Genomic DNA, 20948 nt, shown 5'->3' with positions numbered 1-20948 from the left:
TGCTCGTGTGGGGCCGTGCGCTGCATCTGATTGGTCCTTTTGATAAGAAGCCATTTGCCCTCAAAGCCAGAAACCCTCAACTGCATGTGCATACAGAACACTCATGTGATCTGAAATTTTCAATGTTAATAGAAACGCCAGCGAGGGGAAACGTTTTTACCTGATGCGACTTCCCGCTAGAATTTTTTAGAATGCAGTGATGACTTGCTTGTCTTTATGACTTTTATAACTGTTTTATCTATCAGTGGCCGCGTCTTTCGGCAGCAGCTCAAAGTGTAGCATTGTTTTCATTGTTTGCGCGTCTCTTTATCTAGCATCTCAGCGAGCTGCTTTAACTTCCTGCTGTATTTAACCGTTGCTGCTCACAAAGCTCACAGGTCGAGCTGTAAAGAAAAATGTGTATTTTCCTGACCTTTTTCTCATCTGTCGGCCTTTCATGACGTGCTGGAAAACGTGAGTCAGAAGTGGATTCTAGACTTTAGAGACAGAAAAGAAATTTCAGTTAAATGAAGAAGCATTAATTAAGGTTGTTTTTTTGTTTTTTTGGTTTTTTTTTTGGTCCTCTGTGCAGACGTGGTGCACTTCCCAATTGTGCTTTTTGCCCCTCTTTGTACAAGCAAAGAGGGCTGAACACTTTCCGGCAAATTTTCTGAAAAGGATTTGCCACGAGAACTTTCAAAGATTGAATTATTGCCTTGCATATTGTTTCTGTTTGCTTTTAAGAAGCCTGCAAAACATTAATGCATTGGCATGAAAAGATATCGTTTTCTAAACAACTGATATGATCTTTTACAATTGATGTGTAAATTATTGCATGGTTACAGAAATGAGAAGCTAGCCTCCTAAATGGTTAATGAAATGGTGCGGACTCGCTAGCCCGCTCATATTTATTTGTTGTATTTAAAATTTAAAGTTCAGCATTAATGTCATTAATAACGTACCGTGCGACTTTACTGCAACGTCTTTAAAAAACACCGTGTCAGTGATGAGCGTGTAGGGGATGTGGCCTCAAGGGTACAGCGTAAGCAGTGTGGTGTGATATTTAAATGTGCCTGCATTGAATCTGACTGTTTTTGGGCAAAGTACCTTACAATACGATTTATCCAACTATATTTAAGTTCTCTGTTGAAGGCCGACCTTAAAGGTCCAGTGTGTAATATTTGGCTTTATGTATGATTTTTACATTGGCACAAGCTCATAAATACATTAGTAAAAGTTTATAATCCCAGTATAATAAAAAGTACTTTGGTTTTTGTACCCTTAGAACTGTTCTCATACATACACATACATAAGAACATACATCGATTAACGATGTTGCTCCCAGTTAGCTGCCATCTTGCATCACCATATTTCAAAGGAAGCCTTGTGTGGACAATCCAGGTGGCCTGACAGTGTGTTTCGGAATTAGGGTGACTGCTCGCACACTCAAATAAACCAACAAAGAAAAAGGTGGGCGAGGTGTCCAGGGTTTGGCCGAAGAGGCCACTGTAGTTCACTGACAGGCTCGGGAGGGGGAGTAAAAGATGCCGCAGTCTAAAATATAACCACGTGATGCGCACGCACACACACACACACACACACACACACACAAACCTCAGTCGTCTTTCTTGCGGTCCGACGGCGTGACTGTGCCATCTCACAGAGTTGCTCTTTCTGGTCTCCAGGGCCCGACCCTGGCAGTGCACTGCTCACGCGCTCTGTGTTTCTTCCTGTTTACCTCTATCGGCACCCGCAACACTTCAGCAGGATGTCGACTGGAGCCTGCGCTTAACAGGGGGGGGGGAGAAGAGAAAAAAAAAGAAAGGGTGGTGTGTAGAGAAGCGTGAACCTACCGGTGTGTACTGTGGGGTGTGTGCTAGCTTGCAGGCGGTACATACAAATACCACTGTGATTTTTTTTCTTTTTTTTTTTTCTGTGGGAGCAATTAAATGTTTTAAATGGCCAAAAAAGTGTTTGAGGACTGGCGTCTGTAAACCCAGCACTGTCGAGACAGGGAGCTCTGTTTCGCCAAGTCCGAGCTCGGTTTTGCTTGGCTTTAGGTTTGTGTTAATTAGCAGCCCTGTGTTCAAGACGTTCAACTCTGCTGCTTCACATTTCACCCCTTAAAATCAGTCTCGATCAGTGGTTCCTCCTCGCGGGGTCTCGGGACACACGTTTTTTCCTCATCATGAAGTCACGAAACCAAATTTATTCCGCCAAAATAAAAACGCTAGCCCGCCTTCCATCGTGTCTGGTAAATAAATTATTCAAACTACTGAATTGTGTGTCCTGCAAAATAAATGGCCAACATTTTCAGGGCATGAAGCCGCGACCCAATCGAAACAGCTCTGCCAAACACTTTTGGGTCGCAACCCGGCAGTTGAGAAACGCTGGTTTGGACAGACCAGGGGCCCAAACAGTTGCCGTTATGCCCACGTGTTACTTTTTAGGGAGGTTTCGTGTTCTCTTTCATTTGTTCTCCAGCTCAGAAACGCATTGAAAGTTTTAAATGATATATTTAAAACGTGACATATTTGGTTTGAAACGTCGGGCCCTACTTGTTCTATTTTTCTGACGTGCTTTAAACCCACCCAAAGAATATTTTAAATCTTGTCTTCTCCAAAAGCAGTCGACAAGTCGGTCTTTTCCTGCTGTGTCTTTAAATCATGTTCCTGATGTTATCGTCCCATATCGGACCAGTGTGTGCTCATCTCTGTAAGACTTTCCAAAAAAAAAAAATTGTCGCAGAATTCAGCCGGAAGGCCGGTCAGTCACTGATTGTGGTCTCCTTTAAAACACGACGTTGGTAACAAAGTTCTCGGAAAAGGAAGGCTTCTATCCGAGATAGGTTTAGCTAACCTCAGCGCGTCCAGCTTGTTCTCTTGCTAGCGGCATCGCGTACTCAAATTGTCACTTGCCGACTCAGTGGGTGTCGGTTGCTTCACGAGGGGGGCGGAGCGATGAGCGAGAGGAGAGGAGATGGGGCTCCTCAGCCTCTTTTGTTTTACAGCTTGTAGCTAGGTTAGCGTTAGAGATGTAAAGGACTACATCGATTTGGAGGACCATAGTTTTGTTGAACTTCTTATTTACCATCTTATCATGTTTTTCTAATAACAACAACAACAACAACAACTATGTAGCTCGACTTATTTTAGGGAGGTTCGCGGCATCTTAATTAGTCGTTTGATCCAGGTCCACGGGGGGGGGTTTCTGGCCGGACAAAGCGGTTCTGTTCTGCTCTGAGCTTCAAGCGCTCTTTCCAACTGCACTAATACACTTGACTCGCTCGCCCAGCTCTTTTATCTTTGGTGGAACTAATCCTTCTCGGGAGCGAAAGTTACCTGCTCCGACTGTAGATACTAACCCCACAGAAAGCCTTCATTTACATTCATATTGGCTGCCGCTGATCAAAGGCAGCAGGGAGAAGGAGGGTTTTGCTTTCCACCCCCCCCCCCCCCCCCCCCGAACGCCTCTCCACTCTCCGGCTTTCTGTGAGCTCTTCCAAAGCGGACCGTCGGCGGCGTGCGTAACCCTTGTAACCCTGTGTCTCCCTCTTCACTTAAGAGTTCCTCCCAAGGAGAAGCAAGTGGCGCTTTGAAACAACTGGAATATGTAAGAGCTTCAAAACCTCGACTCGCCGCCGCCTGCTTCGGCAGTACGAACGAGTTTGATCACGAGGCAGGATCGGTGGCGGTTTGCAACTGAGGACAAATTGCCGACGTAAATCACTCGTTGGTCACGGTGACTCTGGGTTTGGAAATTTTCCGAATAATGAAAACCTCCGCCGTGTGTTCATTTTATTGATTTATTTTGCGTGTGTGTAATCAGAACCAATCAGTGTGGATCGCAGAGTGGAGCGCGTTGATCTCTAAATCACGGCGGGGTTCATTCGAATGGTTTTGACTTGGTCGCTGTGACATCCAACAGCGAGTCTACTTAATGTGAGATCAAGTTCACTGTGAGATCAAGATCTTCTGTACGAAAAATAACATAAAACATGCAATTGAAAAAAAAAAAAAAATAGAAGTTATCACACGGTCTGATTTTTAGACCAAAAAAAGTTTTGGATTTTGATTTGAAATTCTTTATTTCAAACATGTAAACGGTGAAATCAAAATCAAGCCAAACAAACAAAATATCAATAATGATAAATAAAAGGTTGGTAAGTAAACAAAATATATTATTAGATATAATATTAGAAATTGGTGAATAGAATTAAACAGGCTCTCAAAGGAGTTGGTAGAAATAAAAACTTCATGTACTCCCAGTCCCACACTCAATTCCTTACGATCTCTATATAAGTAACAGCAATTATTATTTTAAATGAATGCTGCCATACAAGGCCCTGCCTTGCCCCCATTGGGACATTGCTCCCAATGGGGGCAAGGACACAACGGCCCAAGGACACAACGGCAGACTGGGATGGAGCGGGATTTCAACCGCCAACCTCTCGGTCACTGGACAACCTGCTCTACCTCCTGCGCTGCAGTCGCTCAAAAAACAAAGAAGCAAACATAGAAACGCATCTTCATGAATAGTAGAAATACATATGATAATCAATTTTGTCCCATATAGTAATATAGTAATATTTATACTGGATTAAATCTAGTTGCGGGCGCTCCAAATACAGCAGGGACACTGCAGTTGAGCTGGAGCGGCAAACTTTTTATTTATTTTCTTCTTGGGCGTCCTCCGTTCCCTCCTCAACACCAGGTGGCGCACCTTCCAGCGAGGGTCTCTCTCGGGCAACAGAGGGCGCAATATCTTTAAAGTGTATAGCCCCCCCTCCTCAGCCTCCCTCCCGCTATGTGAGAGGCCTCACCCCCCGCCCCCCCCCAACCAAACACTGCATTCACCAGTCAGGCGATACATAACTGAAGCCGACATCACACCAAAGTGGCCGGAGGAGGAGGAGGGACAGAGGGACAGAGGGACCACGTGCGCGCTCGGCCTCCCGTCGGCTGAGCGGATTTGGGGGAGTTGCGGGGGGGGGGAGGGGGCAAGGGTCTGCGCTCGCTGTGGGTTGTCTGGCGTGAATTTGGTGCACCGTGCCATGACTCCAGGAACCGGGGGCGGGGGGGTGGAGGGGTGATGACAGGGCGCTCGGTCCGCCGCTACCTTCTTCGGCTGGAAGTCCTTGTTTGACGCTTCTTCTCCTCGCACGCGCCTGCAGGTCCTGGAAGAAATCTCCTGCTACCCGGAGAACCACGAAGTGAAAGAGCTCAGGCGGATCCTGACGCAGCCGCATTTCATGGTGAGTCTTCGACGGAAGCCGCAACCCGGCTCGGTGCTTCTTCATGCCATGCCGAGGCCTCCTCGCAGGACTGTTAGCAGGATGTTTACCTGAGACGCTGTCACCCGCTAGTTCACAGGCAGTGTTGGGTTTTTAGTTTAGCGGTCCTGCTGTTCGAGAGTTTGGGCCCACTGACTGGTTTCAGGAACGTTAGTCAGGATGTGCTGAACGTACTGTCATTATGGGATGGCTTTGACAGGTGTTGCCTTGAATGTCTGGATTGAACGTGATTCTACTCCGCCGTCATTGTTGTGAGTGCACGAAAATCAACGGAGGTGTGCTGAACAAGTGTGTGAGCATTTTGTGCCGACTGAAAGTCGTTTCTAATGTCTTGTTAAAAGTGAGTAAGGGAATTGTGCAACATTCAGTGTGAACACACTAACAGTAGAGCCTGAAATATAAATCGTAATGCTTTGTTTACTCTTCTACGGTTTAGCACAGGCATGGGCAAACTACGGCCCGGGGGCCGGATGCGGCCCTTTTTGACCCGGCCCACTGAACTTGAAGATATTATATTAATAGCAAGTAGGTCATAAAACAGCTGTATTTCATCCATTTTTCAGTGTTTCAAGAGTCGTTCCAATAAAGAGCGAAATACAGAGGGGCTTCAAAGACACAGATTTTGTTGTAAATTTGCTTTTGTTCATTTTCAATTGACATTAAAGCACGTTTTCTACATATCGCAGGATATATTTATTTTCTTCTCCTATGAGATGGGTCACCAGAACACTCCATCCATCTGCTGCTGCTGCTCCGACCCCCTCTGTCACATTTGAGAACCCACTGTGGCCCACCAGTCAAAAAGTTTGCCCACCCCTGGTTTAGCACAACACACGCAGTGTGATTTTGATGCAAAGCGTTGTTTTAGAAATATTTCCTTTTTCTCAGCCATTGAAAGCATTCAAGTTGTGTCATGGTGGCTGCATGTTGCACATTTGGACGTTCAATCTCCGCAAATCACATTCAAATAGACGTTCAAGGCAACAGCTGTCAAAGCCATCCCATAATGTGCTCAGCGCTTTCTCACCGATGTTCCTGCACTGGTGATGCTCTGAGAACATTCCAGTACATTATTTCAGGGGGCTGCTTTTAATGGAGTTCAATGCAGGGAACAGTTTGACCGACTGCTCCTCTTTGTTTCTGTGCCCGTTGGTTCCACGCAGTTGCGAAATTGAAAGATAACAAGTCTAAAGGCCGAAGGCGCTAGAGTTTTCTGCTGTCGCCGCCACTGTGTCAGCTCGGCTCGAGTGTTCAACTGCGATCGCACCTCGCAGCGGAGCGCGCCGAGAACTCACAAAATGCTTCAGTAGAAAAAAGGCTCCGGGGTTCCGAGCCGGCAAGGGTTAAAACTCTGGAGTGGAGGCGACCTGAGCCGCTGTCGGCCACTAATCCCGTCACGTTAATGTGCGCGAGCTCCGTCTCTGATCAGCAGCCTGCTCGGCATCGGATGGACAGATGAACAGAGAGGTGGCAGGGGGAGGTAGAGGAGGAGGAGGAGGTGGAAAGAGTCGACTGAGTGCCGAGGAGTGAGAATGAATCTACCAGTGGAGTATGTGGAGGAAGAAGCGGCAGCGGTTTGTCCAGTGAGAGGGGAGGGCAGGTCAAAGGTCAGGAGGCCGTGTGTGTGTGTGTGTGTGTGTGTGTGTGTGTGTGTGTGTGTGTGTGTGTGTGTGTGTGTGTGTGTCTGAGGCAGTGAGCGATTGGCTGCCTCACAGCCGTGCAGGCGCAAGGCTCACATTGGGGCCAAATGGGAACGACAAGGAAACGAGTCAACTGCCTCACTTTTCAACTGCTAAAATATTAAACTGTTAGATTCTGAGCAACGTTTAGGTTCTCATCCTATTTGTCTTATTCTTAGGTGGGAAAATAACTATTTGTATTAGGAGTAGTGTAGGATTTAGGATTTTATTTCAGAGTCCAGCCAGCAGCTCATTAGTCCCAACCAGAACCTGCATCTCCCATTTCTCTCAAGTGATGCTGTTGCATGTTGTTGTTGTTTTTTTTTTTTACATTTTTTAACATCTTTTAAAGGCCCACAGTGGAAAATGTGGCTTGATTTATGATTTTTATATTGATAAGAGCTTAACATTCTGCCCATAACTACATTAATAAAAGTGTATAATTGCAGTACAATAAAAGTAATTTGGATTTCCTACCCTTAGAACGGTTCTCATATATATAAGCATATAAATGGAGCAACAAGGGTCTTGCTACTAGTTAGCTTAACACACAGAACCTTTAAAATTCCAGCCATGGTTTGAACTCCATTGTAGGGTCTGTGTACAGTGCAACGTATTTGGGACGTAATTCCCTTCTTCCCATCTTGCATCCAAGGTTGCAGACATGTGTAAACAGAAGTAACCCGAAGCTCATCGAGACTTCTCTTTTTTTTCTTCCAGATTTCGCAACTAGGGTCTGTGTATCTTTAATAGCACCGTCCTTTGCCCTCTATCACACTGTCCTGTTGCCTTGTTTTCTCGCGCGCAGCCAAGCGTGTCCACGTCACATGTTGGGGTCAAACCCTCGAACCCTTGAATCCTCATTAGCAAAAAACATGCACCTTGAAAGAGGATTTTTTTTTTGTGTGTGTGTGTTTGAGTTTGTGTTTGCTGCAGTGTGTGTGTGTGTGTGTGTGTGAGCCCTGGGAAGCAATGAAAATTTTTGTCAAAGTGATACTCAAGTTACTCAACACACTGGTTTTCAGTGCGGTCGGGCGAAAGCGTGGGAGTGTGATGCATAAAGGCGTCGGTCATTCACAGCTCCGGCCAGCGAGGTGCTTCAGAAGGGAACTGCGAGAAAGGCGACTCAAGTCTTCTCAGAAGTCGTCGCCGCTCTCTGTGGGGCGTGAGTGCCTTGTAAACAATGTGCTTTTTTGTGTTGTTTTTATTTCTCTTTTCAAATGTGATAAATAGTTAACTTTGGGTTTTTATGCTCTACATTTCTATGTGCCAAAAAAATATGTTGCCTCATATGTACCGTTTATTTTACGATGGGGGAATAAGGAAAACAATATTGTTTCTCCTCCAGGCAGGATGTACAAGTAGCAGGTTGAGATTTATTTAAGTTGTGCGACGCCAATGTCTTGGTGTGCCTCTAATTGCAAATAGTTATTCACCAATAGCACTTTTTTACAGAACGAAAAGAACCGATTTCATAACCGAGTACCGTATTTTCCGGGTGAGGCTCAATATAAGCCTCACCCACTAAGTTTTTGGTTTTTTTTTAAATTGGAAATGTACATATATAAGCCGCCGATATCTAGGTTGTGAAATGAGATATATATTGGATAGATAGATGGGTAAAGATTAGGTGGATAGATTTACCGGTACACAGAAAGATTCCTTACTTGTTCATTTACATAACTGAACTGATTACTTTCCGTACGGTGCCGGTAACACGGCAGTAAAAGTGCTGATCAACCAAAACAGAAAAGTTGCGCACCGAACCCACTGAACGCACGTCGAACCGCTGTCACCTTTTCTTCATGCGCACTGGAACCATTAAAGTCGCTTCATGAACACTGAACCCAGAAACCACCTGTCACTGTTCATCTTCACTGCACTACAAACACAAATTTATCAAAATTGCCATCTACTGACATTCAACAAGTTGTTTGTCCTCTGCCGGGTCCACTAGTGAACCACTTCTTTGTTGTGGCAGGAAGTTGCTTGTGTTGTAAGTGGTAGATTCGGTGGTATCAGTATTAGTACTGACACACAATACTGGTATCTGTACTGTTACTGGTACTGATGCACGATATTGATATCGCTGATGCATGATACTGGTATCAGTATCAATATCAGTACTGATGCACGATACTGGTTTCGATGCATCCCTAATTGCAAGGCTGAAATTCCCTTTCAACGCTGCTGCCCAGTCAGAGCAGGATGGTCTTTAAAAAGCCTGTTAGTGGACAGTATGAGTGGATAACTGATGACCCAATGATGACCTTTAAGAATAAAATTGCAACACCCCTCAACCTCACCCTCACCTTCACCCACTCCCTCTCGCTCTCGCTCTCCCTGCTGGCAGGCCCTGTTGCAGGCCCACGACGTGGTCGCCCATGAGGTCTACAGTGACGAGGCGCTGCGGGTGACGCCGCCGCCCACCTCGCCCTACCTGAACGGAGACTCGCCCGAGAGCGCCAACGGGGACATGGACCTGGACAATGTCACCAGGGTCCGACTGGTCCAGTTTCAGAAGAACACAGATGAGCCCATGGTATCTGTCTGCCTCCTTTCCTGCACTCACTCTCACACTCACACTCACACACACACACACACACACACACACACACACACACACACACACACACACACACACACACACACACTTCGCCCAGGGCTGACAGCGCTTCTTATAGTTAAGAACCAGTGCACTGCGTCATCCTCTGCTTCCGGATTTGCATGTACTTGTGTGTGTGTGTGTTTGTTTGTGTAGGGTATTACGCTGAAGATGAATGACTCAAACCACTGCATCGTTGCGAGGATAATGCACGGAGGAATGATCCACAGACAAGGTACACGCTCGTCTCCCCCCTTCACATCATGCAGAACTGAGTCTAAGCCGAGCCCCCCCGCCCCCAACCATCGGTTGCATGACTTGGGCCTGATGTTGGCACCACTGTATTAAGATAATGTGCACCGATAGCTAGGTATCTTTTTTTCCTTTTCTTTTTTACGTCGCCTCGTTTATTGCATGAAATGCCAGTTTCATGTCGTGGAAGTCTGTTAGAGACATCGCAGGGAGATTGTATTGTCTCCTCTTAATGTGCTTCATTCTGTCAATGTAATGTAGATAACTTGTAAATAGTGCAACTGTCCATAAGATGTAAATATCTTGTTTGTTATTTTCCTTTCTGACCCTTTTATTTAATTTCTTTATTATCATTTATCTTTAGAATTAATATAACTTTTCTTCTCTTTGCACTATATTGATGCTGTAGTTATATATAAATTTCCCAAATGTGGGATTAATAAAGGCATTCTGTTCTATTCCATTCTATTCTATAAAGTGAATACAATGGGAAAACCCTCAACTTCATAAATAAATCAACATGGCGTTTATTATTACTCCTGATGATGAGATATTTCAACAGCTGCTGTTGTGGGACAAAGTGATATGGCTTTGTTGTTGATGGGAAGCCGCTTCCATGGGCAGAGTTTGCTCTTTGTTGTTTGCAATGATGGGGGAGGGGGGAAAAAAAAAAAAGGACAAAAAGGACAACAGAGGATATTGAATAAAGTGAGTTGAACGCTCCTCGCCCCAGGAACGCTGCACGTGGGGGACGAGATCAGGGAGATCAACGGCATCAGCGTGGCCAACCAGACTGTCGAGCAGCTGCAGAGGATGCTGGTGAGCGTTGTCCGGAAATGAACAAGACGCCGCCGTGTGTGTGTGTATAGAAAAGAAAAGGGAAAAAAAGAATCTCACGTCTTTTGTTGTGTTTGTGTTTGCAGAGAGAAATGCGAGGCAGCATCACGTTCAAAATCGTGCCAAGTTACCGGACGCAGGGCTCCTCGTGTGAGGTGACGCTTGTCGTGCTTCTTTCTTCTTTACTCCCCCCCCCCCACCCCCACCCCTCCCAACTCTGCCGGCCGATCGTTCCCCATCGCTCCTGGTTTGATTACTAACTGCTTGCCCGGTAACCGAGCGTACGTGTGTCTGACATGGCTCGTGTGTGTGTGTGTGTGTGCGCGTGCGTGTGTGTCTGACGTTTTCTTCTGTGTTCTGCTTGGGCTGGGTCAAATATTCAGCACACCAATTTCACAACCAAGATACCGGAACCTCCTCCTCCTCATGTGGTCCCCGATATGAGCTGCAACCTCTCTGTGTGATCCTGTCTCGCCTCCTGCCCGCTGCGCCTGACGCCGCATCCGCACGCAAAACAATCGACTCGCAGTCGCGCACAAACTCAATGGTTTGGAGAAGCGTTTGCCTTTTTTTTTTTTTTTTTTCCTAGCCTCAAGAATAGAAACGCGTTCCGTATGCAAGATGCAGACTGCAATCTAAAGTCTGATCTGTATTCCTGTGTTGAAGCAAAAGTCTTCATTGCTATGGACTTGCATGCACGGCGTACCCCTCAGCACAGCCTCACATGCACTTCCCAGTTAACGCACGCGTTGCATTGCAATGACGCAGTCTGCAGCAACTGGTTGGTGGTCTTGTTTGCCAAGCAATCTTTGAATTCTTCCAGATTCTAGAGATCTAGGTGCTGCCGAACAAAATGACATGTTTGTGTAAACAGATGACGAACCAATTATCAGATCTGCGCACTTGACCACATTTGATTTGCATCTGGGTTTGTTGTTTTTTTTACATCAGTTTAAATGTGTCAGATTAGCATAGCACATCGGCAGTCCTGCAGCACAGGCACACATCAGTGTAAAAAAACAAACAAAAAAACAATGCTCACAATTCCACACGGCTGCATGCCAAAGCCTTGCATAGGACAGAGGGCAGTGCCAAGCAGAAGTATAAATCGAGCATAAGTGAATCAGAAACTGACAATTTAGGGCAATTCGGGCTTAAAAAAAAAGAAAAAAGTGGTTCCCAGTGGCAAAAATAATCTGGCTCCCAACTATGTAAAAACTTGTATGTAATTAGATTATTTTAGAACAACTCTATAAAAATAAAAAAAAATGGAAATGGAAACCTTTGCCCACCATTCTAAAGTTGGAAGGACATGGTCACTGTGGTCGCCTTTAAGTTAAGCTCAGTCACGGTTCATGTTGGAAAAGTCATTTGGGAAAAAGCAAAGAGTGACTTTGATTCCCACCGTTTCTATCAGCCGCCTCAAGCTGAGGAGGGTGAAAAAAAACTAAATGAATAAAACCTTGTTATTATTGTCTGTGCTTGTCTCTCAGAGTAACATTTTCCATTTATTTGAATAATCTCTGTCATTTCGTTAATTTCACAGTTAGACAATGAATTAATAACCATGACATGCACATATGTGCACTACAACAGCAACTCCAGGGATCTGAGTATTTACTTTACTATTCTGCTACCCCCCTGTGGTGATGACCGGCTCTGCAGCCATGCTCACTACCTTCACAGAGTGATGGGTCTCAATTCTATTTATCCACCCGGTCCATCGCCTAGTCACTACCCAGAATGTGTGTGTGTGTGTGTGCGTGTGGGTGTGGGTGTGGGTGTCTGTGTCGTTGCGCTTGTGAATGCCAGAATCCAATTTGTGTGCTCACGTCTGTGTATGTGTGCGCCGCTGATCTGTGTGTCTTATTTCAGAATGAGTCCCCCAACACCTCCAGACAGTCCCCTACCAATGGCCTCTCCAGCATTAACAGTTCTATCTTGGTAAGGACTCCCCCGTACCCCCCAACCTCCCTCAAATAAAATGACTCAAAAGACAAGAAGGGAAAAGGGGAATTTAAAACACACACACACACACACACAAACAACAAAGAAATGTAATGCACATATGTAATGCATATAACTGCTGGTTCACTGACGGAGGAGAACGAGGTACGGATCAATGGGGTACCAGGCCCTTGTGTGGCTGACTAAAGGCAACTCTGTGCATGCCTAAACGGAAAATGCCCTGTGGTGGGGTGTATGTGTTGCCCCACCCACACATAAAACTATCAGACACCAGTCATTCCTCAGCTCTTCAGCAAGCCCAGCTGTGAGCCGGGGCAACCAGGTGTTCTACCTCCTTCCTCTCCTTCAGGGAACCAAAGTTGTATGTGCAACATTTTGTTACTTTTCAGTTGATTGACTCGGTACAATGTGTATGCGCCTCACCGAGCAGCTCCTCAACCCCAGGAAAACCCTCCTGCACACTAGTGCTTTTAAATATTAGGTGTGTAATGTTTGGAGATTTTGAAGAAGGAACAGCGACATCAAGTGGTTACATTTTAGATTTGTCTTTCACGCCCCCTCCGCTTTCTGAGCTTGCCAGTGAACTACGGTGGCCTGCGCACACAAACCTGGATACCTCATCCACCTTCTTCTTCATTGGTTTATTTGAAGACACTTGTAGTCACCCTAATGAATAAATGCACATGTCAGAAAGCTGGATTGTCCACACCAGGTTTCCTTAGAAATATGGTGGTGCAAGACGGCAGCCAACTGGGTGCAAGACCCTTGCTATATGTATATTCTTATATGTGTATATGAGAATTGTTCCAAGGGTAGGAAAACCAAATGATTTTAATTGTAATGTGATTACACACCTTTATCAATGTATTTATGGACATTATATTAATCTTTTACCAATATAAAAAATCATATCTACCCAAATATTACACAGAAAGGACCACTAACATGGCTGTCACAACCCACCCAAGCGATAAAATCATACCAAAGTGAGCAATGAAGACCACCTGACGACAGCACTGATATCTCACTAACTGGTGCGCATTCAAACAAAGCCCACAAGGTTGCCCATTGAATGGGCTTTCACACCATGATCTTCTAAGCCAAGCGAATCACCTCTACAATCCTGCGTGGAACCTGCTACTCAGACGAAGCGAACAAATAAGTGGTCACAAAACCATAACACTGTACTGCCACAGTGCAATGAAAAAGGACGCACACAATCCATTATCGTCCGCATCTCAGATGTGAAAGGAGGAAAGCAAACGTCATTGCCAGGAATGACTTCAGAAAAACATGCACAATGGACACAAAGTAACCTTGATGCCATGCAAAGAAAACTGAGTACAAGAAGGATGTGCAGACAGAACACTCTGGTCAGTCACTGCTCAGGTTAAAGCAAGAAGTGCAGTCTGCAGCATGAAGGAACTTCAAAGCAACAGCCTCAGCGGGATTAGAACGAGCCTCACAAAGGGCGTCACGTACCAAAACCAGGTCTCATGACGGATCACTGGCCTTAACTAGCAGTTTCAAGAAATGCGGTAAGAAGGTGACCCCCTGGCATCACATCCCCAAAGCCAATACGTTTATGAAAGAAGACCACCGGCCCAGTAGATTGTGAAGAAACAGTCAAATATCCACAATTGAGGACAAATGGCAGCACGTTATGTATGCTCCACCATGATGCTCAAGCGCACGTCATTTCCAGGCTGAGGTCGATGATGCTTGTGCACTCTGGATCATCGCCACAACATTTGGGGGCAGGCACTCGTCAATCACGTTGGACCTTTCAGCACACAGCTGCCAGACTTCTGGATGTGGATGAATCACCTCCCTTCCCGTTTGGTAGAGAAGTTGCCTGACAAGGTGAAGTTGCTCACTCGCTGTCATCTCCCCTCTGGATGTCTTTGCCTGAACTTGATCGAGCGACTCGCTGAACAATTCCTAAGCAGAAACGGCTCATCCAGATAAACAGCCCTTTTCCTTGAAAGGTATCTTTGTTATTCCTCTGCACAATGGGACACTTTCAGAAAGTAATCTGTAGTGATACGGAACTCGTCAAAGAGGTGCGCTTTCAGATTGTCGGAGGCAGTGAATGACCCAAGTTCCACCAGACCGACGGCATGATATGTGACCAAGCTCACTGGCCAAGCAGTACTTACATGTTCTCAGTAGATTTTGTCAAACTGAGACGCTTGAAAACCTGCAGATTTGGACATTGGTGTCGCCTACACCCTTGTTTGTTAGGCTGCTCCATTGGAGCACCATGAGTCGGGTAGACGTTGGTTTGATCTACAAGGAAGTTGACCCTTCGACAACAGATCGTTGTCGGATTCGGCCAGAAGGGATCTGAGACTTTCTGGAGTTTCTGGAGTGAGGGCCATTCAACCGCCAGGTTTGTGGCCGCACAGCAGTACAGCAACATGAAGGGGGTTATTGTCTTGGATTACAGTAGTGCTCCCATCCGTACGTGAGATTAAAAACATCATGGGTCATCTCCCCACAAGCCATGCATGTCCAGACCGATGTTGGACAAGTCATCATCGTCCATTAATCTCAGCTGTAGCTGGCCATGTTCCGGATCCATGAGCTCAGTCTGATCATTTGGACCAGACTCGGATGCAACTTCGGTCTTTTGGGTCTGGACAACAGCAGCCTGACCCAGCGCTCTCTCCACGAAGCCACTCATCTCCCCAGGGTCGGCAGCCAAAGCGGTCTACATAACATGTTCGGACAGACACGCGTTGTTTTTATCTTTTTCAGCCGAAGCAAAGCTGCTCCCCCTGAGGACAGAACAGAGGACTCTCTTGGCTTTTTTAGCTTGAAAGCAGAATCGCGGAATAAGCACTCGGCACCGCAAGCACCCACACTTACCATGAAGATAAGGCAGCTAGCACCAACTGGGAAAGTTGAGATAAATTCCAAGGAAAATAGCAATTTACCGCCGACTAATTAGCCATGCAGCTTTGGACAGAGGCGTTTAACAAGGCGAAGAGAAAACAGCCGAGAAGTGACTGTGGTTTGGGGTATGTGTACGTGCGCGAGGGGCCGCACATGCGCCCTACCACATGTCAGTGTTATTCTAGGCGTGTAAAGAGTTGTCTTCAGTACCGTGTGACATCCCTTTATGTGTCGTAGAGGAAAAGTGTCTTCCCTTTCCTCATCCACCGTGTGTCACTTGTCCTGTGAATGTGCTTCAACAGTTTTGTGTAGGTTGTGTTTCTGTTTGTTGCTAACTTGTGATTGTTACCTACTTTTTTAAGGGGTGGATGTGTCTGCGCAGTCCGTCCCAAATCATTTTTCCCTGTTGTCTTGTTTGAGCAACAGATCCCTGTGTCCGATATCTCAGTTAAAAATTGGTGTGCCGTACACTCTCTGCTCCTCTGGCCCAGTATCTTTCTAAACCTAATCAAGTTCTTCAGCTCTTAGACTTTCTCTGCCACGGGTACCGAGCGACGCTGCAGCGGTGCTGATGTTGCAGCTTCTTGCTTGCTTTGTGCTTGCCTGTTGCTCCTCAGCCAGACCTGCTGTAACAGATGCTAATTGTTGCTACTCTTGGTTTTTTTCCCCACTCTCCCCTATCTATTTTCAAAAGATGAACGTGCATGCAGGGTTTTTTTTTGTTTGTTTGTTTTTTTTAAAGAAGAAATTGTTGCTCCTTTCTTGAGATTTGTGTCTTTCCTAACTGTGTATTTTGCTGTCAATGGTTTACATTTTCAGGACCTGCCTACCAGCCTCCAACCCAAGGGTCGACAGGTGAATAACAGTCTCCCACCCGCCTCACCCCTTATTAATGGCGTCCATTGCATGTTTCTACTTACTTCCAGAAATATGTGTCCCACTATCTTTCTAGCTTTCCTTTTCGCTCTGTTTTTTCCTAATCTAGACCAGTTCTACACATCCCAAATGAAATCCCCTTTGAGGTCTTTATTTCTTATCTCAGACTCCAGTAGGCAGCCTGGCACTAGATATTTAAAAAAAAAAAAAAGTTATGTAGCTTTCATGAACAGCAAGTTTTTTTGTGTGTGAATGGAGTCTCTTTTAAATATATATACAAAAAAGAGAGATAGGTGTGAGTGCATTTGCAGGCTGTCGGTGTAAAAATCAATTGCGACCCCAGCTCAGTGTCACTTATTGTCTGACACTTCTATATTTTTACCTGACTTGTCTTTAAAGAGAAATTAAAGGAAATAGGCTCATATCCGTACAATGCAAAATTGTATTGTGAGAAAATTAAAGATGAGTTCATTCTGAAATTTAAATCTGGACAATTTATTTAGTTCTGTACAATTTTTAGTTTAAATCAGCTTAAGTGTTGAAAAGGGTGATTTGGAGCCTGTAGTATCAGAGACTGGGACATTTCATGTTCAACATGACTAAATGCCAGTTCACACTGATTACACCTTAATGGCAACAATCCTATTTTTTTTCTTGTTTTTTTTTGTTTTTTTTTTACATTTCCCAATTGTACTGCCATTATAGTCCAACAATGTTGGAATGTCTTTGAAAACTTTGAAGTTTTTTTTTCCTTCTATATCAGAAAGTTTTAGTTTTTTTTCTGTTTCCTATCTTTACATGTTTCGACGGATGTTTTCCGTATTCCTCAGATGAAACATGTGAAGGTAGGACAGAAGAGACTTGTGTACTGACTAGCATTGCAATCCATTTACATAACACAAATGGTAATAATGGCACAGGCATTATCCAACCGTAACTCACACCTAACCAACCCCCAGTCAGATGTCCGCTCTGCATCCTCTCAAGTAACATTGTGCACTTTGAAGCCAAGCATTGCAGTATCAACTTAGCCAACTACTAAATTACTACTAAGGACATTGGCAGCTACAACAAAAATGCCCTCTCAGCATTTGCCAGTTATGACATAACGTCATCCTGCCAGCGACGTGGCAACGAGCACTCTTGTAATTTAGCTCGCAAACAGATCTGGCCAGCAGGGGGCAGTGAAGTCTTGACTAAATCTGACAACGTCACAAGCTGAGCAGCCCCAGAGTTCATCAGATGGGTCTTTGTTGAATGGGAAAAGAAGTGTGATCACATGGGCGTGTCGCTAGAAAAAAAAAAAAAAAAATTCCCCCTTCCCTGTGTTAGCTGCTTCAACCCGTATCCCTCCCCACCACCCCACCGCTCCTACCACCTCCCACCCCCTCCCCAGCCCACGAGGCCAGCCACCAACCTCATCCTCAGCCATTCTACAGGCCTTTCACTGCATGACGTGTAATGCTTTTGAATCCTAGATTGTTTGCAGACCTCCAATGAAGGACAAAATGTCTGTAAAGGTAAGACGCCACCACCCCTCCAGCCTCAACCCAGTCAGCTAGTAGACCCTCATTTGCCAGTTGAAACTAAAACGACCACAACATATTTTCCATATTTGTAAATCTGCAAAGACACTGATCCTCTGAAAGCAACTGGACTGGTATCATTTCCAGCCCACTCACACTGAGTTGACGCTGTCAATACAATAATAGCAGGAATGACAAAGAACTTGCCTTGAATTAATGGACAAATAATGCCTTTGCCATCATTTCTAGTGTTTGAAGTGCTGTTAAACTAAGTACAACTAGCGGTAGCAGTTCTCAGTTTCCCAGTTGTGCTTAGTTTCACTCTGCCGGACAACTTCTTCCCTTGGAAAACATTTCTCAATAGTGCAACCACTGCACTCCTTCATGGTTTTATCCTTTTCTGAGAGTCCAAAAGCGCCAATGCAGCATTCTTCTTCTACTGCACTAAAGCTCTTGCCTGTTTCTTCCGTTTCAACCCTCATCGCCTTCAACCGTCTCCACCACAACTTCCCGACCTCTCACCTCTCACCTGTAACCCTCACTGTCTCTCCTGTGGCCGCAGATCTACGTGAGGGCTCAGTTTGAATACGACCCCTCCAAAGACGAGCTCATCCCGTGCAAGGAGGCCGGCGTTCGCTTCCGCGTGGGCGACATCATCCAGATCATCTCCAAGGACGACCACAACTGGTGGCAGGGGAAGCTGGAGAACACCAAGAACGGCACCGCGGGCCTCATCCCCTCACCGGAGCTGCAGGAGTGGTACGAGGAAAAAAAGACAACGACCGTTTTTCGCTCTTTGATTTCCTTGAAAAGAGAACCGATACTTGTGACACTCAACTCAACCGCGATTGTGTGTCTGTGGCAGGCGAGTGGCGTGCATCGCCATGGAGAAGACCAAGCAGGAGCAGCAGGCCAGCTGCACCTGGTTTGGCAAGAAGAAGAAGCAGTACAAAGACAAGTATTTAGCCAAACACAACGCAGGTAAAAAAAAAAAAAAAAAACGTCCGCAGTGTCGCGCACGTGCACGCTAAACATGCCGCAGCATCACCAGCGCCATCGGTCCCCTCATGCAGGCATGCATGCACAGAATAATACATGGTTTTTACATAGAAACAAGTCTGTGTGTGTGTGTGGATGCATGTGCATGTGTGTGTGCACCGGCATTCCAAGTAATAGGACCTTGCGTCGTCGTCGTCCTCCTCCAGTGGCAGAGCCAGACGGCCGCCAGGACAGCCGGAGCTCCCGGTGAGGCAGAAATCTAATACTAGCGAGGTGGATGGTTATTAATATGGAGCGCAGGTTTGAGTCAGGACATCTACGTGCCATACAGCTAGTTAAGTAACTCGGCTGCACGAGGCCGTGCATGTGAGCGGTTTGGGGTGTATTGCATTACGTGTTGGGTTGGGGGTCATGTTGTGTGCAGGGTAAAAACTGATTTCTTGCTTTGGGGATTTTTTTTCCAAACGAGAATTTGATTTCTTGTTAAGCTGCTGGTTGTAAAATATTATTAGTGTTATTATTATTGTTGTCGTTATTGTTATTGTGATTGTTATTATTATTATGATACCAACATACTGGACCGCTGCCGCAGTAAACGTGTTTTAAGATCATCCATATATGAAAGAAACATTGGACGAAGACCAACAGTGATCGCTTTGCAATATAGTATATGAACCTGCACAAACGCGTTGATGCAGAAATAGAATAGATAGAATAAATGTACTTTATTGATCCCAAATTGAGAAACTATGCTGTATGCGGCGCTAAAAACAATACAAAACATTACCTATACAGTAAACACAGCAAAGAGCCAAGTGGCTGGATACACAACGAACAAACAAGGAAGAGCAAGAGGTGCAAAGTGCAGTCAATGATGCAGATGCAGACATCTCAGGCAGTTGTTTGTGTTATAGTAATGATAAATGATCAGTTGGTATACAAGAGTAAACACTGACTGGTGCCTGTCCACGGATGACTCTTGTGCGCAGCTGCTTTTTTAAAACAGTGTGCAAATAAAACTTGACCTACGGTGAGTGTGTAGCTGCCTCTCCAAACATTGATGCACCTCAAATCGTTCTGTGTTTGTTTGTCTTTAGGGTTTTTGTTTCTTTTCACTTTTCCTCAACTTTAAAGTGGAAAAAGTTAGTACAAACATTTTTGCTGAAAATGCCACGTTCCATTTTGAGCTATTAGCTCTCTTTTGAAAGGCTTTTTGGGAAGTGGCTGTACAATCTCAACGTGGATATATCTGAGAAAGTTCAAGTCCAGAGTCGCGTGGGGGCGACGGTGGGAGGTCGTCGGCGTCACCGGCTCGTCCGTAGCCACCGTTTACACGCTGACGCACCGTCACGTGATGGCAGCTGTGATTACACACGGAGCAGCCAGCCAACATCTATATATAAGTCACGCCTCTGTTTTCCCACCGTTGGCACTATTTGCAGTCTGGAGCGGGTCCAGCTCGGCTGCCCGCTTGTAAACCGACCCTCACGTGTCGCTGGGGTCCAGAGTCCAGCCGGGTTTACACCGGGCCCGTCCCAGGCACTTGCCTTCCCGCAACCAGTCCGATGAAGCGCATCACAAGCTAGTGTGTGTGTGTGTGTGTGTGTGCGTGTGTGCGTGTGGCTTCTGCCAACATTTGCGCAGGTGTTTTGAAGAAGTTGAAGTTTAACACACACTTGCAGTTTGCGTTTGTGTCTCCAGGCCCCGATCGCCACGGATTTGGGGTGCAAATGTGGACAAAAACCGAGAGATTGCAAATCTTTTTTTAACTGAAACACTTCAAAGACAATTTTGATGTTTAATAAAAAATGAAAGGTTTTGGTTTGGTTTGTTTCAAATATTTGCTAGTGCGATGCCCGCAACACAGAAGCTAAAGCAAGATTCAAGATTCAACGATTTTATTGGTCACGTCACGTTACATGGCAGCGAAATGCTGATGGGATTGTGCATTACTATCAGTAAAGGGTAAAAAAAAAAAAAAAATTAGAAAGTGGCAAGTGACAAGTTAAATATACGTTTCAGTAAGGAAAAAGTCG

General features: G+C 45.4%; 1 protein-coding gene across 14 annotated transcripts in view; it reads left to right on the top strand.

Moving 5' to 3' along the window:
• Window positions 1–20948, top strand: part of caska (calcium/calmodulin-dependent serine protein kinase a) — a 99599-nt gene that overhangs the window by 71339 nt on the left and 7312 nt on the right. For 3 of the 14 annotated variants that reach the window (XM_076030726.1, XM_076030725.1, XM_076030727.1), the window contains 11 exons: window positions 3544–3591; window positions 5153–5233; window positions 9305–9493; window positions 9713–9791; window positions 10542–10627; window positions 10732–10800; window positions 12521–12589; window positions 16331–16366; window positions 17866–17907; window positions 18476–18672; window positions 18779–18894. In XM_076030726.1, the coding sequence (XP_075886841.1) occupies window positions 3544–3591; window positions 5153–5233; window positions 9305–9493; window positions 9713–9791; window positions 10542–10627; window positions 10732–10800; window positions 12521–12589; window positions 16331–16366; window positions 17866–17907; window positions 18476–18672; window positions 18779–18894 (1012 nt within the window). The remainder of the gene's footprint in view (window positions 1–3543; window positions 3592–5152; window positions 5234–9304; window positions 9494–9712; window positions 9792–10541; window positions 10628–10731; window positions 10801–12520; window positions 12590–16330; window positions 16367–17865; window positions 17908–18475; window positions 18673–18778; window positions 18895–20948) is intronic. The other 11 variants (XM_076030739.1, XM_076030729.1, XM_076030730.1 and 8 more) reach the window with 6 other exon arrangements.

The sequence above is a fragment of the Nelusetta ayraudi genome, unplaced genomic scaffold (genome assembly GCF_046127955.1).
Source record: "Nelusetta ayraudi isolate G7.1 ecotype Tasmania unplaced genomic scaffold, CSIRO-AGI_Nayr_v1 ptg000031l, whole genome shotgun sequence".
In the NCBI taxonomy this organism is placed as follows: Eukaryota; Metazoa; Chordata; class Actinopteri; order Tetraodontiformes; family Monacanthidae; genus Nelusetta; species Nelusetta ayraudi.
This window is presented reverse-complemented; position numbering and strand designations above follow the sequence as displayed.